This window comes from Bos javanicus, chromosome 5 (assembly GCF_032452875.1).
Source record: "Bos javanicus breed banteng chromosome 5, ARS-OSU_banteng_1.0, whole genome shotgun sequence".
Lineage (NCBI taxonomy): Eukaryota > Metazoa > Chordata > Mammalia > Artiodactyla > Bovidae > Bos > Bos javanicus.
Genome location: NC_083872.1, coordinates 115,891,000 through 115,917,079, shown reverse-complemented (window position 1 = coordinate 115,917,079; position 26,080 = coordinate 115,891,000). Strand labels below are relative to the sequence as shown.

At 55.5% G+C, this 26,080-nt stretch overlaps 1 protein-coding gene across 3 annotated transcripts in view; it reads right to left on the bottom strand.

The window, feature by feature from the left end:
• Positions 1-1,874: 1,874 nt before the first annotated feature.
• ARHGAP8 (Rho GTPase activating protein 8) overlaps positions 1,875-26,080 on the bottom strand; it is a 51,019-nt gene continuing 26,813 nt past the window's right edge. For 2 of the 3 annotated variants that reach the window (XM_061418823.1, XM_061418822.1), the window contains exons 6-13: positions 24,324-24,410; positions 19,423-19,521; positions 18,023-18,133; positions 9,960-10,033; positions 7,147-7,224; positions 6,377-6,505; positions 2,926-3,029; positions 1,875-2,269 (exon numbers count right to left, since the gene is read on the bottom strand). In XM_061418823.1, coding sequence (XP_061274807.1) covers positions 1,943-2,269; positions 2,926-3,029; positions 6,377-6,505; positions 7,147-7,224; positions 9,960-10,033; positions 18,023-18,133; positions 19,423-19,521; positions 24,324-24,410 — 1,009 coding nt within the window. In that variant the 3' untranslated portion in view covers positions 1,875-1,942. Of the gene's footprint in view, positions 2,270-2,925; positions 3,030-3,285; positions 4,047-6,376; positions 6,506-7,146; positions 7,225-9,959; positions 10,034-18,022; positions 18,134-19,422; positions 19,522-24,323; positions 24,411-26,080 lie in introns of those variants that run through there. The other variant, XM_061418824.1, reaches the window with a different exon arrangement.

The following is a 26,080-nucleotide window of genomic DNA, read 5'->3' as shown; positions in this document are numbered from 1 at the left end:
CTGGGAGATGGCTCAGTGGGCACATGTCCCCTCCCTTACAGAGACGAGGACAGGCAGGCAGACGACCACAGCCACAGGTGGGAGTGGAGTGAATGTGGAGGTGAGAAGAGGCAGGAGGTGAGCACGGCGCCCATACTCTCCATTCAGGAAGTAGCTCCAGGTGTCCATGGGATTCTCCAGGCAAGAATACTGGGATGTGTTTCCACTCCCTTCTCCAGGGGATCTTCCCAACCCAGGGATCGAATGCAGATCTCCTGTTTTGTAGGCAGATTCTTTACTGTCTGAGCCATCAAGGAAGCCCTCCTTACAGAGTTCAGTTCAGTTCAGTTGCTCAGTCATGTCCGACTCTTTGCGACCTCATGAATCGCAGCACGGCAGGCCTCCCTGTCCATCACCAACTCCCAGAGTTCACTCAGACTCACGTCCATCGAGTCAGTGATGCCATCCAGCCATCTCATCCTCTGTCGTCCCCTTCTCCTCCTGCCCCCAATCCCTCCCAGCATCAGAGTCTTTTCCAATGAGTCAACTCTTCGCATGAGGTGGCCAAAGTATTGGAGTTTCAGCTTTAGCATCATTCCTTCCAAAGAACATCCAGGGCTGATCTCCTTCAGAATGGACTGATTGGATCTCCTTGCAGTCCAAAGAACTCTCAAGAGTCTTCTCCAACACCACAGTTCAAAAGCATCAATTCTTCGGCACTCAGGCTTCTTCACAGTCCAACTCTCACATCCATACATGACCACAGGAAAAACCATAGGCTTGACTAGACGGACCTTTGTTGGAAAAGTAACGTCTCTGCTTAAAGTTAAATGAGGTCATGAGTGTGGGGCCCAGGCCCAACAGGTCGTGTGTCCTCATGAGAAGGGACACCAGAGAGCTGGCCCTTCTGTCTCCTGAGGACAGAGAGGAGGTTGCCGTCTGCACGTCAGGGGGAGCGCCCTCGCCAGAAGTAAAGCCTGCTGGCACGCTGACCCTGGGCTTCCAGCCTCCACAACAGCTAGAAAACAAGGGCCTGTTGTTGAAACCCTGGCCTGCGGTGTATGTTGTGGGGGCCTGCCCACACTGACCCATCGGGCTCCAGCTCTCCTTTGTTGGGGGTCTGTATGGGGCACCTGAGCCAGGCCAGCCCACCGGTGCCTGCCCCGGACACAGCACCTGTCCAGGGTGAGACCTCGGCTCGGCCAATCAGGGACATTGGGGGCTCTTTGCTGGCAATATGGAGCCGTGACTTTTCAGGGTTCCTCACTGAATGGGGAGCTGGGAACACAGGACTATCTCTCAACTCCAAGGGGCTGGCCTGCCTGAGACCACAGGGCTAGGACACGCCCTGCAGCCCTCGGGCAGCCGATGGCCCCATTTCTCCCCCTCCTCTTATCCACACCCTTTGCCCTTCGCGCTGTGACCCTGGCCTTGGCCCTGAGGCCAGCTCTGGCCGACAGGGTGTGAGCGTTAGTGACGCCACCCAAGCTCATAAGCCACTGTGCCAGTGCTCTTGCTTGGACTTGGCTCATGTCCAGGGAATGCGTGCGCGTTCATCAAACGGAAATGCAATGCCTGCGGGAGGGTGGAGTCTCCCCAGCCACCCTGGTGCCTGATACCTGCCAAGCAAGTCCTGAAGAGACCAGAACTGCCCGCTGACCCACCGACTCGCAGGCAGTGACCAGCGGCAGCTGCTCTAAGTCACTGGGTCTGCATGGTTTGTTATGCGACATCGCGGCAGCAGGAGATGCCTGGTACCAGGCCCAGCCAGTACATTCCCATCTTCAGGGAGGCCGGGCGAGTCCCAATCCTAACGGATCCATCATCTTGTCTCAGCCTGCCATTACCGAACAAGAGGGGCTGACGAATCAGAACCACGGAATTTTCACCGGAGCGTTGGTTCCCTAGATCGTTTAATGGCAAGTTTACAAAACACAGATGCAGAGACCACCACTGACGTTTCCTAGAGCAGTCTCCAGGCCGTGGTCAGGGGACGCGGAGGGAGCGGGGGCCTGGCGAGGCCGGAGGCGGGTCTGTCTCCTGCGGCGGCGCCTTCGTTGGGGACGGAGCCTCTGGCACCAGGAGCGCCCTGCTCACTGGCCTCTGCCCCGCGCTCCCCGCGGCCGCTGAAGACCTTCTCGTAGTACTCAATCAGCAGCTCGGTGAACAGGTTCAGGGGCACGAGGGCACTCAGGGAGGAGGCCCCCTGGGACGGCCAGATCAGATTCAGCCCGAAGACGCAGGCCAGGTTGGAGCTGTTCATCTTGTTCGAGATGCTCTCCTGGGACACCTGGGGTGAGAACAAGGCGGAGATGAGAGGAGGTGTGACCGGTGTTCCCTACACCTGGAGGAGGGCTGGAGCTGCCCGCCCTCGATGTGACCTGGGCCGCCGGCCCTGTAAAACGGAAGGGATGGGCACTGACGCCTGGGCGGGGGGCCTCTGGCTCTGATCTCTTGATCTCCTTCCGGAATGTCCGCAACATCCTCCCCACCCCATCCCAGCCTCCTCCTCCACTCCCAGGATTCAGGGGGTGGGGCCCTGGCATGCAGGTGCTCTTGGAGGGTTAAGGAGAGCACGTAGGGAACTTACCTCCCCAAAGGGGCTGCACCCTCATCTTGGCCAACACTTAGAGCAACCCGGGAGAGGAGACATTTCTACTGTCTTAGGGCCCCCGGTGTGTGGCTCATGGTGCTGCAGACCCAGGACACGCATGACACTTCCTGCTTAGGCCCCACGCCGGCGGCAGACTCTGAGCATCCTTGGTCTGGGCACACAGCCCCTGTTCACACCCCACCCCCGCCCCTGACCTGCCCCATGACCTGCCGGGCAGAGGTGTGGCCCAGCCAGGCCTTGTAGGAGGCCCTTCAGGCCCAGAGTGGGCTCCAGGGTCAAGGGAGGTGGGAACCCAGGCCTGGTCTGCCTGGGCACTGGCTCGGCCCCCTCACCTCGTGCAGGAAGCCCATGAGGTAGCTGAGGACGGCGTAGTTGTGTTCCGGAAGGTTCTGCAGGATCTGGCGGCAGCAGGTCACCCGCAGGCTGCTCTCCACACCTGCCATGGCCCAAGGGTCCTTCCTGAGCGTCCCCTTCCTGCATCCCTCCGAGGACGGGCAGGGGTGCGGGGAGGGAGGACAGACTGCCCCCCGCCTGGGCCTTGGGTCCCACTTCCCAAGGAAGCTCTGCTCCGAGCTCTGCCCACTTCTTCACCTTGGGCACCGTGACTGCTCCCCAGCATGACCCCCGGGAGCCAGATCAGCTTATGGATGGGACGGTCGATACAAACGACAGGCCGAGGGCCAGTGGCCTACTTCTGTCAGTAAAGCTTTATTGGCACAGACCCACATCCATTCATTTGTCCATGGCTGCTTTTGCATAATGGCTGAGTCTGGTGCACACAGCCTAAAACATTTACTATCTGACTCTACAGAAAAAGCACGTGGACCCTGCTCTGGACGAACTCAACCTGTTTACAATCCACAGCTCAGGGCCCCACACCCAGAGGGGTCTGGAAGCAGCCAAGCAGACCGAGCGCCTCCAGTGTCTCCGCCCACCACACACCCCACTGAGCTCCATAAACTGTGAGTGCAGACGTGCTACTCAACATGCATTCACCAAGCTCCTGCTGCTGACACACGTGCACACACGGACACACCTCGAGCTCCATAAACTGTGAGTGCAGACGTGCTACTCAGCATGCATCCGCCAAGCTCCTGCTGCTGACACACACGTGCACACACGGACACACCTCAAGCTTCCAGCCCCAGACCTCCTCCCACTAAGCCTTGGGTACAGTGACTGTGAACTAACACAGCCTCTGCCGAAAGGCGCAGAGCTCCCTGCTGTGAACACTCTGGTTGGTTTTTCAACAAAAGTCATTCTTCCCTGAACTCAAGTGCTTGCCGGGTAATTTGAGCAGACGAGGAATTCCCTTGGAGTTAATATTTCTGAGGAACCAACAAGTCTTGTTGCCCCGGATCTCTGCTTTCCAGCCTCGATATCTTTCTTTCTAAGCGTTGCAGTCCCAGAACAGATATGGTACATCGTCCACCCCTGGTTTTTACTATGGTTCCTTCAAGAAAGAAGGAAGTGAGCAGGAAGGAGCAGCTTGCTGTGACGAAGCCACCACGAACCAAGCACTTACTGTGTGCCAGGAATCATGCTAAGCAGTGTATGAACTTTCATTCTCAAAGCAACCCCGATCTTATACAGATGAGGAAAGTGAGCTCAGAGAGGTTAAGTGACCTGTCCAAGGTCACACAGCTGATGTGTGCTGAAGCCCAGACCTGAGTCCCATTCCGTTTAGCTATGAGTTGGTTGGTGCTCTAAACCTTGCTATACCTTGGGAATATCCCTACGGCAGTTTCCTTTTTTTTCCGGACACCACAGGCCACCTGGGAAGCCCGTTTCCTCCAGAGCGTTCTCTGCAAGGATTTCTTGCATCACTCCAAGGAGACATGTACCCGCCCTGGGCAGGGTTGCCAGACACAATAGAGGATATCCAGTTAAATGTGAATTGCAGATAAACAGCAAATCCTTTTTTAGTGCAGGTATATCCTGTTCAATATTTGGAACATACTTATACTAACAGTTTAGCATACTTACTCACACATAGATACATACTTATACTAAGAGTTCATAATTTACCTGAAATTCATATTTGACTGGACGTCCTGTTTTTTAAAAGCTGAATCTGGCCACCCTATGCCTGAATTACGATTCAATCAAGCTGAGTTGTTGAATGACAGCCGACAGGGTCCACAGCCTTCAGAATAACTACACTGATAGAATGATAGGCAGCTCTTAAAAAGAATGAGTAGAGATGCAAATGAAGAGGAAAGAAGTAGCTCATAATTGCAAGCTTTCTACAGGAACTGCTCTAAGGTGGGGTCAGGCAACTGTCTACCACCGGTTTTGGCTGGAACGAAAAGTACTTTCTCGGGCGGGAATTTATGTGCGTTGGAGTCACCATCCTAGGGGTATAGCCTCGAGCCTTCTAACTCTCATTGTTAGAAACAATCAGAGTGCCTGCTCAAATCTCTCCGTGTGTGTATGGGGCGGGGGCAGGGAGGAAGTGGGGGCTCGGTTGTGTCTATGGCTTGACACCCACCAGGAGTCGAATCCAGTTTTGGGGGAACGCTGGGGGCAGAGGTCATCCCATTTGAAAGCAACAGTGTGTGATTGCACTGCTTTCCCAGCATCCTCCAGCTTCTCCGACATGCCTTGTTGTTGTTGTTTAGTTGCTAAGTTGTGTCCGACTCTTTTCGACCCCACGGACTGTAGCCCGCCGGGCTCCTCTGTCCATGAGATTCTCCAGGCAAGAATACTGGAGTGGGTTGCCATTGCCTTCTCCAGGGGGAAGATCCTCCTAGACTAGGGAAAGAACCACGTCTCCCGCATTTGCAGGTGGATTCTTTACCACTGAGCCGCCTAGGAAGCGCTGACGTGCCCTCACTGGCTGTTAGGAGTGATCAGCGCCACGGTGCACCTGTCCATTCCTGGGCATCACCACGCCCGAGAGCTGCAGCTCGCATCACGTCTCCCCGGCATTCACCGATCTGGGGAGACTCTCTCCTCAAACTCTAGTCAGGCTTCGTAGAGTTCTTTTATTAACAAAGCCTCTGGTTTCAGGCTTCTTTATGTCTCTGCACTGTCCACCTTTATGAAGAGCTGTGAGTTAGTGTAACGGGAGCCCTGATCACCCTTGCCATCTGATGGGTCCTCATCCCCCTGTCCCCCACCCCCTAGGGGATGTTGGGCCACCTGGTCTGCCGGTAGCAAGAGTCCTGTTGGATCAGTATAGTCAGAATCCGACCCCCGCCTCCCCCAACGCCCATTTCCTCCGAGTATTCTTCCATCCACCGACCACCCGTCCACCAGCTGCTCGGCTGTAAAGCCCCTCCTCCTGCTTGCGGTATTTGGAGTTGAGCCCAGTCTGTCTCCCCGCTACAGTGGTCCCTACACCTCTCACAATGCCCCCCTGCCCCACAATGGGTGCCTCACTGTGCTTTCTCAAGGGCCATGCATAGCTTTTTCTGTAACAGCAGGCGGGGGTGGCTACCCCTGTTTCTAGACGAGGAAGTTGAGGTGCTAGAAGTAGAGATCCTGCGGAACAGTGCAGGGGGGTGCACTCTGACCAGGGCGACGTACCCCAGATCTAGAGATGCCCTCCGAGACCCCGCCTCTGGGCCCAGGGGTATCTGATAACCCCTGACCCCGTGTCCCCTGACCATGGGCAGGTCTGGCCTGGCCGAGGCCGGCGGGGGTCCGGGGGGGACAGCCCCTCTCCTGGCCCGCAGCACCGGAGGGAAACAGCAGGGGGCCGGGCAGCCCGGCCCCAATCCCCCCGGCCTTCGGCCAGCACCCTGGGCACTCCTGGCTGGCACCCCGGCAGGTACGTACTGGTGATCTCGAGGATCTGCTCGTAGGCCTCGAAGGTCAGCAGCGGCTGGGGCAGCTCCCGCAGGAAGGTCTTCAGGATCACGGCTGGAAGGTGGATGTCCCCGTAGTCATCAAAGTTCACGGGCTTCCCTGGACACACAAGGGTGGGTGTCTGAGTTCTGACACTGGGCTGGGGACTCCAGCTGCAGAGCAGGCTCGGACTCAAAATGGCTTGAAACCTCCTGAGGGGAGGAGCCCGATGCCAGGACACGGCACTGTCCCTCCCTGCCAATGGTGTCACCTGCCCTCCCCTGCCTCTCACGGGGCCCGGCGGAGGCTGGGGGACACTGGGCTTTTAATGAATGAATCTGCTGGCACGGGGTCTTCATTGCAGCATGTGGGGTCTTTAATCTTTGTTGTGGCACGTGGGATCTCGCTCCCTGACCAGGGATTGAACCCAGGCCCCCATGTGAGGAGTGCAGAGTCTTCGCCACTCGGCCACCATGGAAATCTCCTGGGGACACTATTGATTCTCTGCCATATGACCCAGTCCTGCCTGGACAAGAGCATCCTGAGGTCAGGCCTGGCTTACACTGTCCCCAGGCTTGAGAGGGGAGGCTTGGGGTCTGGGTACAGACGCACTGGGGCAGCTGTCCCCCAAATCTGGGCTATTCTGGGGTCGGGAGTGGGAGGAGCTCCGCTGGCTCAAGTGTGGGCCCTGGGGCCCCGGAGGCCCCTGTGAGGCTGGCTGGGCAGGAGACTGACAGGAAGGGTCTCGGGGAGCCACTCACCTTGGTTGTAGAGCCGCTGGATCTCGCGGACCGTCTGGACACTGGCTGATCTCCGGAACAGGCCCTCGGTGTGGAGTCCTGTGGGGAGAGTCTCCAGGCATCTCACAGGGCCCAGCATCTGAGGTTTCTAGAACGTTCCATGACTTGCCCTGCCCACGCATCCCCTCACCACGGCTGGCAGGGAACGCTCTCCAGCCTGGCTCATCTTCTCTCCACTAGCCCTACACCCACCTGTGTTTATTCCTCTTAAATCAAACTTTTTCCATATTCCCCAGTCCCACCTGATTCCCCACCTCTGTGGACCCTAGAAAGGGAGAGTGGAAGAGGCTGACGCTTTAGGCAGATAGATGGGGTCTGCCCAACAACGCTGCCTCGGGCCAGCTGTGTGACCTCAGAGAAAGCACTCAGCCTCTGAGCCTCAGCTGCCTCGTCCGCCAAGTAAGCCTGGAGCACCTGCCTCCAAGGGCTGCGGGAAGGATGAACGGGGTAATGCATGGCCCCAGCCCGGCCCCCAGGATGCCCCCGAACATGCTGCTCCCCTTTCTCTGCAGTGACTAGAGCTGATCTGGCCTATATAGCGGCCACTAGCTGCCCATGGTGGTTGACATTTGTGCAATTAAAATTAAATCAAGTTACCCAGGCTCGGCACACGAGCCACACACGCAGTGCTCCGTTGGCCAACGGCCACACACGGCCAGTGGCTACCGTCCTGGACAGTGCAGACAAAGAGCATGTCCATGTTCGGCAGGACAGCACCGGGCCCCAGACCCCCATGCTCGCCGCTCCTCCCTCCCCAGTCTCTCCACGCTGACGCTGGGTGAGCTGTTTGACACCTGCTCCAAACCTCATCGGCTCTGGCACGGAGCTCTCCCTGTCTCCATCAGTCATGGGAGAGCTGCCTGCGAGCCCATACCACAGACCTACGGGCCTGCCTACTGCTGCCCAGTTCTCCTGCCCAGCACCCCCGCCCACCCCTCTAAGCCCTCTGTCCAGCCCCCACCAGCTCCACGCTCCTTGCCACCTTCACCCTCCACACCCGCAGCTCCCCTTGCCTAGGGGCCCCTCTTCTCTTTCTTGCTGAGTGACTATAATGGGCAGAATTCTGACATGGCCCCCAGGCTCCTGGGCCCTGGGGTCCCACGGATTCATTCAAACACTAATCCAGGTGCTGCAGTGAAGGGACTCTGTAGAGGGAATGCAGGTCCAGCGTAGCTGACCTGAAGATACGGAGATTATCCAGGGTGGGTCTGGCCTAATCAGGTGAGCCTCATAAGAGGGACCCAGGTTCCCCCTGGCAACACAGACTCAAAGCATGTGGGGCAAGGATTCGAGGTGTGGGGGTTTCTCCAGGGAGAGGTCACACAGCAAAGAAAGCAGGCTGCCTCTAGGAACAGAAAGAGACCCCTGGCTGACAGCCAGCAAAGACGCAGGCAACTTGGAACTACAACCGCAAGAACTGAACTTGACTGACGCAGTGGATGAGCGTGGAAGTGGAGTCTTGCCTGGAGCCTCCAGCAAAGAGCACAGCCTGGCCAGCACCTTGAGTTGAGCCCAGTGAGACCCTGAGCAGAAAACCCAACCCCCGAGGCCAGACTTCTGACCTCAGACATTATAATAAATTTATGCTGTTTGAGCTCCTAAGTTTGTGGCTATTTGTTACACAGCCGCCCGTGTGTCAGAGCGCAGGTTCCCCTGACCTCTATGACCGGCTCATCCCTGTTGTGTCAGTCTGTAGCTGTCATAGCTACGGCCCCTGAAAGGGACACAGGCTGTGTATTGCAGTCACCATGACAACCCTAGAGCCTAGACCAGGGCCAAATGCAGCCGAGTGTCCAATGAACACACGTTTAATCCACATATCCTTCAACAAACATAGAGTGAATTCCTACTGTGGGCTGTTTGTTTTGTTAAATTTTTTATAAAATAAGGGAATTAATATATTTTTTAAAAAAGGAAAACTCCCTTCCACAGTTTCTATGAAATTTTTTTATCCACAAGTTTTTTTGTCCGTTCCTGAAATACATAATGGAAAGGGCAGTACTCTAACGACAGAGTAGAAAGAAACGTCGAAGGAGTCAGAGCTCCAAGCGGCCAACCGTAGACCCTCCAGCCTGGGCGCTGTGGTCTCAGAGAACTTTTTATGCCTTGAGCAGGCAGTTCCTGGGACATGCTGGGAACCACACCCAGGGACCCCACTCCCCCTCTGATGCACTGACCCCCACAGCTCGTGCATCTGAATCTGCAGGGGACCACCCCTCGCTGGCAGCCCTTTCTCTCGAGAATGGTCTTCCTCCCGTTAGGGTAAAAGACACCTCCATGCACCTTTCCTGTGGATCTGAGCTCTGGCTTCAGGGGTCTAGGAGGAGCCAAAAGACTCACCCCCAAGTCACTGAGCACACACACCCCCCCCCGCCACTGGCAATGGTGTCTAAAAACCAAGCGTATCTCTCGTGATAGAGGACCGGAGGCGTGTGAAGCACCGCACACATCCCTCACTTGGGCTCCACAGCAACCCCGTGCACCAGGCGCTGCTATCAACCCCAATGGACAGATGAGGAAACAGGCCCAGAGAGGGTGAGCAACTCGCCTGAGGCCACACAGCTAGTACACAGCGGAGCCAGCATTCAAACCCAGAGAGCCCAGGTGGCTGGAGCCACTGTGCCTGAGCCCTGCCCATCCTGGTCATCCCCCCGTGCCCAGGTTCCAGCTCCTCCCATCCTCTGGCCTGTGGGGCGCTCAGGATCCCAGAGAGGCCTCCAGGAGAGGTGTCCCTGGCACCCTCACCTCCTTGTCTGGAGCCAGCTCTTACTCACCTTTCTCTCTCAGGTATGTCACTGTGTATCTCAGCACGGGGGGGATGAGTTCGCCTTGATTTTTGTCTTTTAGGCTGAGGGGAGAGAAAAGGCAACAGTTTTCACCTGGGTGTGACAGGTGACCATGACAAGCACAGGGTCCTCACCACACCTGTGAGAAAACGTGGGCCCGAGGTGCCATACAGGGAGAGGAAGAGGCAGCCTGGGCCCCAAGGAGGCAAGTGGTCTGGTGGCCAAGAGAGGCAGAAATCATAAAAATGACTGTGCATTATCTGAGCGCTCCCCCAGAAGGGCGCACATGTTACGGGGGAGATCTGCGCTTGGCGAGGGCTCCACGTGGGGCAACTTCTGTGCTGGGTTTTGAGGGATGAGTAGGAGCTTGCAGAGGACAAAAGAGGAAAGGGCATATCAGGCAGAAGGAAACACACAGAAGAAGGCTCAGAGGTGTGAGAAGATCTGGCCCTGAAAGCAGAACCAGGAGACCGAATCAATCGAAAGAGATGCTTTGTGAAAATCAAGTATGTTGCCTCAGACAGGCTGTTAACAGTCTCTTAAGTAGTAATTTGATACAGAGATTCAGGAAACTTTAAACGCTTTAAAGACAGGGAAGCTTTAAAACACAGGTACAGTGATACAAATGGCGCTTCCAGCCCCGCCTCCCCACACCCCAGCTCAAGTGGCAGTCAGAAATCTGAAGCCAGAGCCGCCCACTCCGACCCATTCTACAGACCCCTGGGCTCCCTCTAAACATGTTTGTTTCTCTCTTTCCTCATCTGCTGGATTTTCTTGCCCAAAAGGCAGCATATTTGAGAGACTGAGCTACATTGGGCCAGGCTCCCCTGTCCATGGGGTTCTCCAGGCAAGAATACTGCAGTGGGCTGCCATTTCCTCCTCCAGGGGATCTTCCCGACCCAGGGATCAAACCCAGTCTCCTGCATTGCAAGTGGTTTCTTTACCGTCTGAGCCACCAGGGAAGCCCCCGGCTAGATTGAGGGGCCAGGGCTCTGAAGCCGGACATTCCTGGCTGGGATCCTGCCCTGACACTGTTTAACTGCGCAGAACATGTTTTGCTGTTCCTAGGATGCCTGTTCTTCAAACATCAGTTGGGTTAGTTTGACTGATGTTGCTGTGTGCTTGTTCCACCAACTATACGGAGCAGCGTACTGGGGTCTCCTACCAGCATTGTGTATCTGCTTATTTGGTTCCCCCAGATTTTGTTGCATGTATTTTAAAGCTGTAACTAGTGAGTAAACTCTTAAGAGTAACTTCTTTATTATTAGAAAATGTTCCTTGTTACCCCACAGAAAGCTGGGGGAACTTATGATGCAGCCACAGATTAGGGGAAAACATGGTCACAAGCGGACAGAGCCAGGACTCAGACCCACGAGTCTGAGCCTAGAACCCTCGCTCTTAAATATTATCTCCTTAATTTCCATTGTACTTTTGTTAGCCCCAATCAGAGATGGGAGATGGACACTGGGAAAGTCCAGGTGACCAGCTTGAGGTCCCAAAGCCAAGAGATGGCAGAGCTGGAGGCAAGGCGGCCACAACCCAGATCCATGCTCCTTCAGTAGCAATTCATTGGGCAGATACGATGTCCGTCCTGCTTCCATTTCACTCTGAGATTTACAGAGGACCCAAACAGGAACACACGGGCTTCCCAGGTGGGTGGTAAAGAATCCACCTGCCAATGCAGGAGACACAACAGACGTGGGTTCAATCCCGGGTCAGGAAGGTCCCCTGGAGGAGGAAATGGCGCCCCACTCCAGTATTCTTGCCTGGAAAATTCCACGGGCAGAGGAGCCTAGTGGACTACAGTCCATGTGGTCACAAAGAGTTGGACACGACTGAGTGACTGAGCACAAATGCGGGCACAAGGAGAACCACATCACCAGTGGCGACAGGCCTTTGCAGGCCCTGATTGCTACGGAAAGCTGGGTTTCCTGTCGATTGCAGTAAACTGAAGCTTGTCCCACCAGGACTCCAAACAATAGTCCAGTTGGCAAACGGGCCCGGGGGATGGTCTCTGCTTTCATGAGGTCATGCTACCGTAGGAATGCAGGCTGGACACTCCCCACTCCTTCCCTAACTTGATTCCCTGCGTGTCCCCTCTGAGTGGGAGGATGCGGCTTGGGGCCCCAGTAGCGTCCAGGGGGTGTCCCCACTGCACCCCGGGGAGGAGCGTGGTGGATGGGTCCTTTTCTCCCAGGACACTCCAAAGCTGCAGGGGCTCTTCCTCCTCCATTTACTTTGGGAACCACACAGATCTACACAAGTCCTAGGAACTGGGTGACCGCAGCCTGTCTCTGAGCCTCCCCAGCCTCCCCACATGAGAAAGAGAGATGCTGGCAACCTCCCTCCAGGGAGGCCTGCAAGCCATAAACAGTGAACGACGGGAAAAGCTTTAAGCTGTAAGTCAAAGACATTGATAATTAAAACCACTGCAATGCCGAGGGCTGGGTGACGTCCCAGGCCAGACGCAGAGGGCCCATTTCACGGATGGAGAACTGGACCCAGTGTGCTTATGAATAGACACAGAATCCTCAACAAAATATCAGCCATGCAAATTCAGCAACATATGAAGAGATTATACACCATGAACACATGTGATCTATCCCCAGAACACAAGGTTTGCTCAACACGTGCAAATCAATCAGTGTAACATCACGTTAATGGAACAGAGGGCAGAAGTCATACGATCCTCTCAACAGAGCAAAAAACACATCTGACAAAATCTAACACCCTTTCATGAAACAAAAAAAACCCCAACACTCAACAGAGTGGCCACAGAAGGGATTTTCCTCAACTTGATCGAGGGAATCTATGAAAAACTAGCATCATACCTAATGGTAAAGAGACTGAAAGCTCCCCCCTAAGATCAGAACGAAACAAGAGTGACCATGCTCATCACTTCTATTCAGCATTGTACTGGAGGGCACAGCCAGTGCGATCAGGCAAGACAAGGAAATAAAAGGCATCCAAGTTGGAAAAGAATAAGTATAACTATCTCTATTTGCAAATGGCATGATCTTAGACGTGGAAAATACTAAAAAATATTCACAAAAAAATCTATTAGAATAAATGAGTTCAACTAGATTGCAGGATATAGAATCAGCATACAAAAATCAGTTGTATTTCTATACACTAGCAATGAACAATTAAAAATGAAATTAAGAAAGCAATTTGATTTGCAATAGCATCACAAAGAACAAAAACTAAATAAATTTAATAAAAAAGTACAGAACGGCTACACTGAACACTATAAAACATTTTTGAAAGAAATTTAAAGATTCAAATAAATGGTAAGACATCCTTGCTTTTGAATTGGAAAGAACCTGCCTGTCAATGCAGGAGACATAAGAGACTCAGGTTTGATCCTTGGGTTGGGAAGATCCCCTGAAGGAGGGCATGGCAACTCGCTCCAGTATTCTTACCTGGAGAATCCCATGGACAGAGGAGCCTGGTGGGCTACAGTCCACGCGGTCACATAGAGCTGGACACGACTGAAGCAACCTAGCGTAGCACATTATTGAAATGGCAATAGCCCCCAACTGGCCTACTGACACAGCACAGTCCTTATTGAAGTTCCAATTGCTTTTTTATTTTTGCAGAAATTGACAAGCCGATTCTAAAATTAATAAAGAAATTCAAGGGACTCAGAAGAGCTGAAATAATCTTGAAAAATAAAAACAAAACTGGAAGAATCACACTTCCCAATTGCAAAACTTACTATAAATCTACAATAAAGATCATGTAACACCAGCTTACAAATCAATGGAATAGAATCAAGAGTCCAGAAATATACCCTCATCAGTTCAGTTCAGTCGCTCAGTTGTGTCTGACTCTTTGCGACCCCATGAATTACAGCATGCCAGGCCTCCCTGTCCATCACCAACTCCTGGAGTTCACTCAAACTCACGTCCATCGAGTCAGTGATGCCATCCAGCCATCTCATCCTCTGTCGTCCCCTTTTCCTCCTGCCCCTAATCCCTCCCAGCATCAGAGTCTTTTCCAATGAGTCAATTCTTCGCATGAGGTGGCCAAAGTACTGGAGTTTCAGCTTTAGCATCAGTCCTTCCAAAGAACACCCAGGGCTGATCTCCTTTAGGATGGACTGGTTGGATCTCCTTGCACTCCAAGAGACTCTCAAGAGTCTTCTCCAACACCACAGTTCAAAAGCATCAATTCTTCGGCACTCAGCTTTCTTCACAGTCCAACTCTCACATCCATACATGACCACTGGAAAAACCATAGCCTTGACTAGACGGACCTTTGTTGGCAAAGTAATGTCTCTGCTTTTGAATATGCTGTCTAGGTTGGTCATAACTTTCATGGTCAATTAGTTCCTTACAAGGGTGTCAAGGCAATTCCATGGGGGCAAGAATAGTCTTCTCAACAAATGCTTCTTGCCTGTGTGGAGCGTCAGGGAAGGCTTTCTGGAGGAGGGGATCAGAAGAGGGAATAAGAGTAGGTGATGAACTGAGCAGCAGGAACTGCTCACATTGCCTGCACCCTGTTAAGGCCCCATGGCCCCGGAGGGTACAGAGAGCAGGGTTTCACCTATGGTTAGAGGGGAAGAGGCGAGGGTGAGAAGTTACATCACAAGGTTGCCTCCCAAAGCTGGAAAAGGCTAGAGCTGGGATGTGACCTCCTCCCTCCCCTACTGCCCCAGAGGCTCCTCCCCTTTTCCATCTCTTCGCAACTGCCCAGTTCAGGGATGTTTCCATTGTCCCTCTTCAGGCATGGCAGGCGGGCAAAGACTTCTTGAATCTCTGGCTTCCCCTTAATATATTAACTTAATTAGCTCGCGCTAAGGTGATAACGCTCTGTTGTGTGTTTTTGAACTTAACTCAGCGAATTAACACTTGTGAATAGGATCTGCTTATGAATTTTAATGACTTTCATTCATTCGCAGTCCAAACAAATTACATATTTGGTGCTTTATTTAATATGTTTATTGCCATTTTATTACAGTCATTCGCAATGAAACAGCATAAAATATTAATTTAAAGAGGCAATCGCATGGATTAGCTCTCAAAGTGGCACGTGCAGAATGGTTTTCAGAGGTTGCCAATGATAGTCACCATTCCCTAAAGACGTACGAACTGACACGAACAGCAACAACTGGTTCTGGAGCGGGGCTGGACCACACCTTTATACCAGATATCCCCCGCAGCTGCTGGCAGCTCTGGGCTGAAACGCTGCATCGGCACCTTCCAGAAGGCACCTGGTCGAAACGCAAGGCCAAGGTGGCCTGGCGAACTTCATAGGCTGAGCGGTACCCAAATCACAAACACCACACCCACACACACACACATTGTACTCAAGCAGATGGCTTCAGAAGTCCATGAGCTGGGTGAGTTTTGCTTTTTGTTTTTCATTTTTAAAGCTTTGTTAGATGATAAGGAGACTTCCCTGGTAGCTCCAACGGTATAAAGAATCCACCTGCAATGCAGGAGACCTGGGTTCAACCCCTGGGTCGGGAAGATCCCCCGAAGGAGGGCATGTACGACTCAGTTGTGTGTGACTCTTTATGATCCGATGGACTGTAGCCTGCCAGGCTCCTCCATCCATGGAATTTTCCAGGCAAGAATACTGGAGTGGGTTGCCATTTCCATCTCCAGGGATCTTCCCAGCCCAAGGATTGAACCCCGGTCTCCTGCATTGCAGGCAGACACTTTATCCTCTGAGCCACAAGGGAAGCCCAGATGATAAGGAGACTTCCCTGGTAGCTCAGATGTTATAAAGAATCCACCTGCAATGCAGGAGATCTGGGTTCAATCCTGGGGTCAGGAAGATGCCCTGGTGAAGAAAATGGCAACCCACTCCAGTATTCTTGCCTGGAGAATCCCATGGACAGAGGAGCCTGGCGGGCTATAGTCCGTAGGGTTGCAAAGAGTCGGACACGACTGAGCGATTGAGACTTTGACACTTGCAGTTTTCAACGAGTGATTCTGAACAACCCAGAAGGTGCTCTTGCTCCTCAGGCCAAAGAGCTGATGATGCCAAAGCCGGTGGCCTCGCACGCCCACCCTGGACCCCGGATATCAGCTCACACCCAGCCAGGACTGGGCTGAAAGCACAGAGCCCACGGCAGACGCCTCGGTAAAGCAGTCACTAGGCCCTCCTCTGAGAGTCAAGTTCCAACCAGTGCTCCCCCAGAGCGGCCGGAGTCACAGCAGGCATGTTCCAGGTTTTGCCTTCCTGGGGGCAGTTAGGGGGGTGGTGGGGGCCACACCAGCACATCTTTACAATGTTTAAAAGCGGAAAAGGAAGCGCTGTTCGCTGAACTTGGCTCCAGGTGTATTTATGGAGATGATATATGAACATACGGTATATTCACTCTTGTTCTTCAGTCTCTGAGTCGCGTCCAACACTTTGCAACCCCATGGACTGAGGCACACCAGGCTTCCCTGTGCTTCACAATTTCCCAAATTTGCTCAAACTCACGTGCATTGAGTCGGTGACGCCATCTGACCATCTCCTTCTCTGCCGCCCTCTTCTCCTTTTGCCTTCGACCTTCCTCAGTCACTAACTGCTCACAAAATACCGAGTTGAGGGGACGCTGCTGTGTGCGCTTGTCTGACTGTGGGGGCGCTGACACCCCGCAGTCTGGGGCTACCCTGTCTGCCAGGCAGCGAGCGGCCTCCTAAACTGAAATCAGTTCAAGGCAAATGAAATGATAAATTCGGTGCCTCACCTGCACTGCTCAACCGTCACCTGCTGACAGTACGGACCATGGCCACCACTGTAGAAAGTTCTGGAAAACAACGGTCCCCTTTGGCTGCTGGGACGCACCCAAGGTGCCACTTCCGCCTCCTGACCTGGCCTGGGCACTGCTCAAAGCCTCCTCAGCTCCTGACCTCGCAGTGTCTTAACATCCAGCACGGGTCTTAAAGATCACGGGGTTTTTATATAGAGACAGATCGCACAGCATGTTTCTAACAAGAAACAACTAACAGATGAAGCCGGGCAGACTGCTCCCCGGGATCCACCACCCTCCAGGCCCTGGCTTTCCTACACGTCGTGCAGCTCAGACCCAACTGCCCCTCGGGGCTCGTACAGTTTAAACAACACCTTCATCTTCCGTCATTTCAGCTGCCTCACACCTGGCCGGGTCCCGGAAACAGAGACTAGGAGGAGAGCAAGGAGCTCGCCTGTGAGCAGGGCCAAGAGCCTGAGGGACGCCCCCCTGGCGCCTGCTCAGATCAGGGCTGCAGTGGGGGGAGGCCTTATATGCAGTCTAGAGCATCAGGGAAGGCTTCCTGGAAGAGGTACCACTATGATGAGTCTTAAAAGGGCGACGTTGTCCTGGATGGGAGGCCCAGAATCCTTTCCAAGGAGTAAAGATTAACGCTCACATCACGCAAAGACTCACTGATTTTAGAAATAAGGAAACAAGCTGCGAGGAGGCGTGAGCTCAAGGTTCACGTGGCTAATAAGGGCGAGACGAGGCAGGAAGGGAAGGATACACTGTGGGAACAACAGTTCTTATAGCCGGGCAGCTGAGCCCCACAGGGGTTCACTCCCCACTCCGGCAGCCCCACGCCATGGCTGTCAGTGGGAGGAGCTCTGTGGTCACCCAAGGACGCGGACCAGCCAGACACTGTCTCCACCCTGCCTCCGTCATCACGAGAGACCAGCTACGAACCAGCCCCTAAGGTTCCCTGCAGGACGTGACCTGCCCCGCAGCCGCTCCTGTCTCCTTGGCCAGAGCAAAGCACGCGGCCAAGCCTCATGTGGAAAGTGATGGGAGGCATCTGGGCTGTGGTCTGGGGATACGGAACCAGAACTGCCCACTGAGCAATGATGAGGAAACTGAGGCGAGGACCCCCCAACCCCCACCCTCGGTCCCCCTGCCGCCCACGGCCGGGTGCTCTGCGCACAAGCACACAGACACACACAGTGGCGGGCACTCTGGCCTTGTGACAAGCTCACAGGTCAGTTTCCCCGAAGGCTTAAGCTCGGCTGTGGAGGCTGAGGTCTGGGGAGAAGCCCCCCGCCCCCACTGGCACACGGATGCATCCCAGGAAACAAGGCAGACCCGGTCCCCGCTCACTTACTATTGCAGACTGACACCGAATTGCTGGGTGGGCAGAGGGGGCCGCGGCGGGGGCGTCTTGGTGGGAGGGGGCAGCCTGCCGGCGTGCAGGTTCCGAAGCTCCTCGTCGTATCTGTGGACACAAAAGAAGCTCAGCTGTCAGCCGGCAGGGGTGCAGCCTCGGGCCCCAAGGCGCTGTCGGGTCACACGCCCCACAAGCATCTTCATCCCTTTTAAGACTCATCACAGTGGTGCCTCCTCCAGGAAGCCTTCCCTGATGCTCTAGGGAGCATCTCAGGTCACACGCCCCTCAAGCATCTGCAGGATGGGACCCTGGGCATCCCATCCTTCCAGGCCCATATCTCAGTCTTGCACGTGCTCACACAGACACACGCACCCTCACAAGCCCCGGTAGCCGTGGGCGTTCACACAAAAGCCAGCAAGAGCAATCCACCCTCTGTCAAACAGCCATCCTCTCCTGCCAACCCCTAGCCAACACTCTACCCACGTGTCTGCACGAGAGTTTCCCTCTGCTGGAAAGGGATTCTTCCCTGGGCTCTCGATCTAGCCAACGGTCCATTCCAAACTTACTTCAGGAGTCACCTCCTCCTGGGAGCCTCCCCTGATATTCCCTCCTCACAAGGCCCCTCCCCAGCTGGGTTCAGCACCTTTTTGGGGGCCTCGTGGCCCCATTACCTAAGAGCGTCCTGAGGGCAGACGCACTCTCTCTATGGTGCTCTATGTCCCCAGCGCCTGCCTTAGGACTTGGGGCACAGAGGGAGGGAGCCACCTCCACTCCCCCTGCAGGGCTTCCTCAAAGGAGCCCCCCCAGAGGGCGGGATGCAAAGGCCAGAAGAGCGTGGGGCAGGGCTCAGAGACTGGGCTCCATCTGAGCTGACAGAGGGGCCCGGGGCTGACCACACACCTTCCTGGGCTCCCTCCCGCAACCTGAGCCCCTGTCGGAGGAGGGGACCGCTGCCTAGAAAACAAAGCAGCGGACCCATCAGCTAGGCTTCCACCCAGAAGCACCAGGCCAGAGGTTCTGAGAACACCTGCCCCAGGCCTGGGAGTGTTTCACGCCGTACACGCATCGTCCACACACCCCAAAAGTCCCCTTCATTCTCCGCTCCAAAGCGAAACTGGCCAGCACCACGGCAGCAAACAGCAGTCACCAGTGCGGCTTATTTGTTTAATCAGTTTTGCAGCGGTGGGTGAGAGAAACGTCTCATCCGCGTGTGTGCACAGCCATCCCCGCCTCGCCTCTCTGAGTCAGCAGTCAGCATCTTTTACCACGCATCCTTGTGGAGGCAGTGCATTCAGGAACCGGATCTGGCCGTGCACACGAATGGAAATGGAAATGAAGCTTTCAGCGTGAGGGGAGGCCGGGGCGGGCGGATGTGAGGGCATAGCGGTCTCACTCACCGCAGAACCTCCCGGGGGATGCTCAGCTGATCATATTTGAGGTGTTCACGGAGCTCGCTCAGATAGTTGAAATAGGTGACTTTTTTCCCAAACTTGTGACTAAAAAAGAAAAAAGACAGAAGAAAACTGAAAAAAAAAAAAAAAGATTAGGAGGCAGGAAAGAGGCCGGGTGGGGGTGGGGGGGCCTGCGGGAGCAAGCTGGCGGCAGGAGCCCTGGAGCAAACAGCACTGGCGTTTTTCATATTAAAGAAGCGTAAATGCTGACACCACCTAAATGCAGAGCAGAGCGGAAGCAGCGCACATCTGGCAGATGCTCTGCTTTCATCAGACCTCAGATGCACCCAGCCCGCTGGAGAGCCTCATCGGCAGAAAAATCAGTATCTGCCTCCAGGGTGAGTGGCCGGGAACCTGCGGGCCACACGCAGAGGGGGTCCCGGCGCCGGGCTTCTGGGGTGGGCGGTGGACATCCCACCGGGCTTCTCTCTACCAAGCGGGAGTCACATCCCCGCGACTGTGGGACCAAGCAAGACACCCTCCGATTTCCATTCAGGATGGTCACTCTTGGGGCCCACGATAGCCTGAGCATGATGACGCAGACAAGCCCTGACCGGAGCCACTCGCCTCCCCTCTAAAGCGGGGTTCCCTGATGCAAAGAGTGGGACAGTCTACATGAACCAGCCCACTGTCTGATGCCTGGTGGACGTCGCGGCCTGGGACCATTACTAATAACAAGACTCAGGACTTCCCTGGGCGGTTCAGGGGTTAAGACGTCGAGCTTCCACTTCAGGGGGCCCTGGTTTGATCTCCGGGTCAGGAACTAAGGTCCTGCATGCCTCATGGCTTGCGGGTGGGGGGGGAAGTTTTTAAATTTAAAACTATATATGTTGGACTTCTCTGGTGGTAAAGAATCCACCTGCTAATGCGGGAGACATGGGATCGATCCCTATTTTGGGAGGAACCCACATGCCTCAGATCCACTAGGCGTGGGCTCCACAGCTACTGAGCCTGTGCCCTAAAGCCCAGGAGCTGCACCCACTACCGAAGCCCACGCACCCTAGAGCCTGTGCCACAAGAGGAGCCACAGCAACCAGAAGCCCACACGTCGCAGCAGAGAGCAACTCCCCCGCCACAACTAGAGAACCGGAGCAGCGAGGAGGCCCAGCACAGCCAAAAATAAATAACCGATTAAAAAAAACGAGCCTCAGTTTCCCCAACCGCAAAGTGCGGAGAAGCACAGGAGGCTGGGCTGGGTGAGAAGGTCACTGCTGGCCCCGTGCGACCACCCGCCTGCTCCGCTGCTTACAGCTTCACTGCCGTGTCGCCGACGCCCGCACAGCTGGCCGGATTTCACGGGCACAAGTCAATGAGCTTGGACACGTCGTACATGTGAAACCATTCCACAACCAGCTAACAAGGTGACCATCGCCCCTAGAGGCTTCCGTGTGCCCCTTGGCTGTGTGTATGTGTGCGTGCGCATGTGTGTGCTCGTCCCGAGGTGTGCCCTCTCGAGGACTTCTCCAGTAGACGACACCATGCCAGCCCAGAGTATCACGTCCGATAACCCAAGCAGCTGTCTTATCCCAGACCCACCAAAGCCTGGAGCCCAAGGGAGGCCAAGCCGCGGGCACTGGGTGCCCCCTAGTGGAGGAGGGGGAGGAGGCCGACCAGGTGCCAGGCCCCCAGCCATACCCACGGACAGGGCCTCTCGGGAATGGTCTGCAGGACAGAGGTGTTGGCCTCAGGGCTGCAGAAAGCCCCCCTCGTGCCAACTCCAGCCCACCCAGGAGCCCCCTCGTCTTTCTCCCAGCGTTTCTGCCTGTCCCCCTCCGGCCGCCAGGTACTGGCTGGACACCAGGCTCCACCGACGCAAGAAGGGCTCCTTCCTGCCTCTTATCCCCAGAAAAGGGCTGCTCGGGGGCCCACACAGGGGACTCCAAAGCAGGGGTGCAGTGGAATCGCCAGGGCCGCCTCCAGAGGGTCTGAGTCAGGCAGTGCGTGGGCCCTGGAGAGCCCCTGGGCTTGTCCACTTCGTCCATTGGCAGCTGAGGACTCCAGGGCTCAGATGGTTCCCCAGCCCTGACCCCTGCAGTCCACTCAAGACACCTGCTTATGTCCGTGCGTGAGGCGGGACCGGGGACAGAACCACACAGGCTTGAGCTGGAATCCCAGCCAAGCCCTGACGTGCTGTGTGACCTTAGACAAACTCTCTAACCTCTCTGAGCACCAACCTCTTCCTCTTTGGAATAGAAGAGAGACAGCTGACTTCATACGATTGTTTCGGGGTGCCTGGCATATAAGGCACGTAACATATTACAATTAATTAATCACAAAAGGATAATAAAAAGGTTTTAAACCGCACTAGCAGCTCACAGTGGGTACTGACTCCAGCCAGCAGGCCCTGCGCTAAACACTCACACACATCACGTCAGTGATGGTCACAGGAATAGGATGACTTAGGGGGCGTCGTCAGCCACAAGGGAAACCGGGGCAGGGCGGGGGCATCTACTGCCCAGGGTGACGATGGCCGAGGGCAAGGCCGGGAGGTCTGGCCCGTGCCCACATCACCTAGGCTGCCACGCTGCAGCACAGCAAGAGCAGGTGGGTTTTCCCAAGAACTTTAGAGGCTTCTGGAACCCTTAGAGCTTTTCTAAGGTGAAGGGCAGCACCAGGAAGCGGAACATCTGAGCGGTCTTCTCGGGCAGGAGGGTAACTAGGGCTGGCTTCTTCGCTTCGTTACCTACCGCACCAGTCGGCTGGTCCTGGTTAAACAAAACAGGAAGAAAACCCCACCTGGCCAGAGGGTGCGTGTCTACAGTACAGATAGCCAGCTAGGAAAGCTGGCGGGAAATTTCAGTGAAACAAAAGGAGCTCTCTGGCCACAAAAATTGCTCCCCTTGTTAAATGGGTGCTGCCTTGAGTCTGCTTTTCCAGGAATTGTCCCAAGCAGAGCGGAAGGTCCGAAAATGTGTGACCCTCTCTCAGGGCTTCCCTGGTGGCTCAGACGGTAAAGAATCTGCCTGCAACAGAGGAGGCCCATGTTCGACCCCTGGGTTGGGAAGATCCCCTGGAGAAGGGAATGGCAACCCACTCCAGTATTCTTGCCTAAGAACTCCATGGACACAGGAGCCTGGCAGACTACAGTCCACGGGGGGTGCAAAGAGTTGGACATAACTCAGTGATTAACACTACTCCTCTCCGGGCCAGGCTCTCTGGGGTGAGGTTGGCAGCTAATGGGAAGGAGGGGCTCAGATCCCTGGCAGGGCAGCCCCCAGACCTCAACTGCACCACTCCTAAGAAGCTTCAGTTCCAAAGGAGACCAGACTCAAACCTTCCACAGCTTCTCGATCTGGTCTGAGGGGTGGCGTGGTTTATTACCAGGAAGAGGATCTCAGAGCTCCCCAGAAGCCCCTCGTGGGTGATTCTACACAGCCTGGAAAACACACGCCTGCTCGCCTGGGAGGCCCAGGACTCTGCACGCTGAGGGTGAGGGGTGCACGAGGAGAGGGCTGCACGGGGCTCCTCCCAGAGAGGCTCCCACAACCAGACATGCTGGCAAGTCCTTGTTCAAGTCCCAGAGCTGACCTGGAAAGCGGATGGGGCCTCGCACAGCGACCTGGGGGCACAGAAGGGTTTGTGCACACATGTGAGCACTTGTGCATGTGTGTTCACTTGCCAAACGAGAAGCGAGCGGGCTAGAGGGACCCCGAGAGATGCCACAGTACAAATGCTGTGAGAGCGACTCACCGAGAGGCCAGGTGGCTGCTGTAACAAACAATCACAGAACTAGGTAGGGGCTTAAAACGATATTAGCTTATCCTGCAGGTCTGGCTTCCGAAGTCCAACACAGGTCTCACCTGAGGGTCCCAATCTCCCTCGTCCCACCCGGGGCCCCTTGCATTGGGAGCCCTTCCATCCACCAGGTGTGGGGCTGGAGCTGCTGTATGAAAACCATGTCTAGGGCCCTCCGTCCCATCCACCCCATCCCGTGGCCCTGTACACACAGTGTGTGCTGAGTGCATGCGGTCCACATGGCGGCAAAGCAGAGGGGCCGTGTGGCCCTGGCAGAGCCCCTCCGGCATCGCCAACCCCTGGCCTCTGCTTCCCACCACGGAGGCAGAAACCATCCCGCAGGGAGAGCCTGGATGCGGAGGAGGAGGGCTTAAGTCACTGCTCTTTTGTTGAAGAGTCAGGCCTTTGGCTGGACGTGCCAGGCCAGGAAGGGTTCACCAGGCACGGGCTGCCCAAACCCTCTGGTCCCAAAGAGAGGACGACCCCTGACCGGCTCCTGGAAGGTGACCCCCACGCCCTTGGGGGGTCCCACTGATGACAGCGTCTCTGCACTGGGACCAACGACGTGATTTACGGCGAGGTCTTGCACCACACTGGGTCCGTCTAAGTGGACACCGAGCTCAGGCGAGCTTCTGGGCTGAGTGACACTCATCTTGAGCAGCACGCCAAGGCCAGGGGACCGAGCTGACCTGCGTAAACCCTCCCTGCCCCAAAGAAGGCAGCAGGGAGCTGGGCTCGGGCTGCCAGCACGCCTTGTGCCTTTTCCAGATCCTATCCGCATCCTTCCCCTGTAAAGACTGGAACCATAAGTATGACAGATTTCCCGAGTTCTGGGAGTCCTCGTGGGGAGTCCCTGACCTGAGGTGGTCTCAGGACCCCGACACGGGTGTGTATACACAATGTGGGTACTCAGGAAAAGCGGGCTATAAAACGCCGGAGCCAACCTCACTTGGGGGTGCGAGCCGAGGTTCCTGTTCATGACCGTCAGCCCTGTGATCCGACATAGTCAGGGGGCAGGTGGGTACCCCAGACGCACGGGCGCCCCAGAGCAGGACTGCCCGGGTGTCCGGCTGTCTGACCCCAGCAAGACCCTCGCGGAGAGCGGCTCGTACCTGACGAGGGGCTTCAGGATGGTCCACAGGATTTTGATGAAGTTGGTGGGGTGCACGACATACAGGGCCTTCAGGTTCTTCTTGTACCTGAGGAGGGAGACGGAGGGGGTCTCAGAGCACACACACGGAGACACCCCGGGCTGGAAAGAGAGCTGCAGCGCGGTGGCCTCGACGGCAAGTCTCAGAACCCTCCGTTCCTATTGTTCTCTTTTTTATGTTTTATTTATCTGCTTATTCGGCTGCCTTGGGTCTTTGTGGCAGCACGCAGGCTTAGTTGCTCCACGGCATGTGGGATCTTAGTTCCCCGAACAGGAATCAAACCCGAGAACTTCAGCTTGGAAGGTGGACTCTTAAACCCTGGGCCATCAGGATAGTCCCAGCCTTCCGTTTCTGGACAGTCGATTTAAGGACATAGAAGGAGAAATGAGGCCCCCACGCTCATCACTGGCAGTGTACACACGGCACTTTACAGTTTGCAAGATCAGAGCCCCCACTTATAGGCGCTCACACTGGGGCAGGGGGCGGGGACACACTGGCAACTTGGCAGCAAGCCCCGCTCTGCAGGGAACTGACCTGGGCGAGGGTGGAGCCGTGACCCCCAACCCCCACCACGCGACAGCTCTAGGCACCCCCTTCAACGAGATGCTTCTTAGCTGACTTCCCTTCCTCTTTTGTGATTAATTCAGTCTAGAGCCATCAGGCAGAGCCAAGAAGGCTGGCATCCACCCAGGGCTGGAAGGAGTGGGTGGGCCCGCTGGGGTCTGTGACGCCAGCAGGGGGCTGGTAGCCTGGTGGGAAGGGGGTGTCCCAGAGGGAGAAGGGCATCCACACTCGGGTCAGCCAGGGACACCCTCAAGCCGGCTCTTCGCCCTTCAAAGAGCTGATTGCCAGAATTTCAGCCATTCGGGGAGCCAGCTGTGAAAAGCAGCCGTTATTCAACAGTATCAACTCACAATGAAGTAAATCATTTTAAACACAAAGGTCAGTGGTCCAGCCTGATTCCTGATCACTCCACGACATGTACTATTGCTGTGCCCTTGGGCTCCTTCGCCTGTTACATCCCAGGGGTGGGAGAACCCACAAGAAGGGATGGCCACCCATCTCCTCCCAGTTCCATGCCCAGCGGGGCCATGTGGACCACTTGGAACTGGTCACAGTTGCAGGACCGAACCACGGGAATCTGCAAACACTGCCCATCAGTCTCCCCAAGCCCCCGGGAGCTGATTAGTAAGGCAGACACAAGCGAGGGGCTGGACAGGAAGTCCAGCACGAGGTGTCTGGGACCAGGCAGGAAGAGGGTGGTGCGGGCTGAGGAGGGACCCGACACTTGCAACCAACTGTGGGAGCAAGAAAGGGGCAGCCACGGCGGCCTGGTGCGGGCATCAGCCCAGGGGACACCGGCAGCTCTGTGGGGGCGGGGCAGCCCCAGTGGTAACAGAGCCTCAGCGAGTGAGAGGTGGCCACGCGATTAGCCAGAGGCAGGCCAAGTAACAGCGGTGGATTCCCAGGTGGCTCAGTGGTAAAGAATCCTCCTGCCAACACAGAAGACACAAGAGACGTAGGTTCGATCCCCGGGTCGGGAAGATCCCCTGGAGGAGGAAATGGCAACACACTCCAGTATTCTTGCTGGGAAATCCCATGGACAGAGGAGCCCGGCAGGCTACAATCTGTGGGGTCACAAAGAGTCAGACCCCACTGAGCGCCTGAGCACGCACAAAGGCAGTGGGAGCCAGGCCCTTACTGTTGGAGAAGAGATG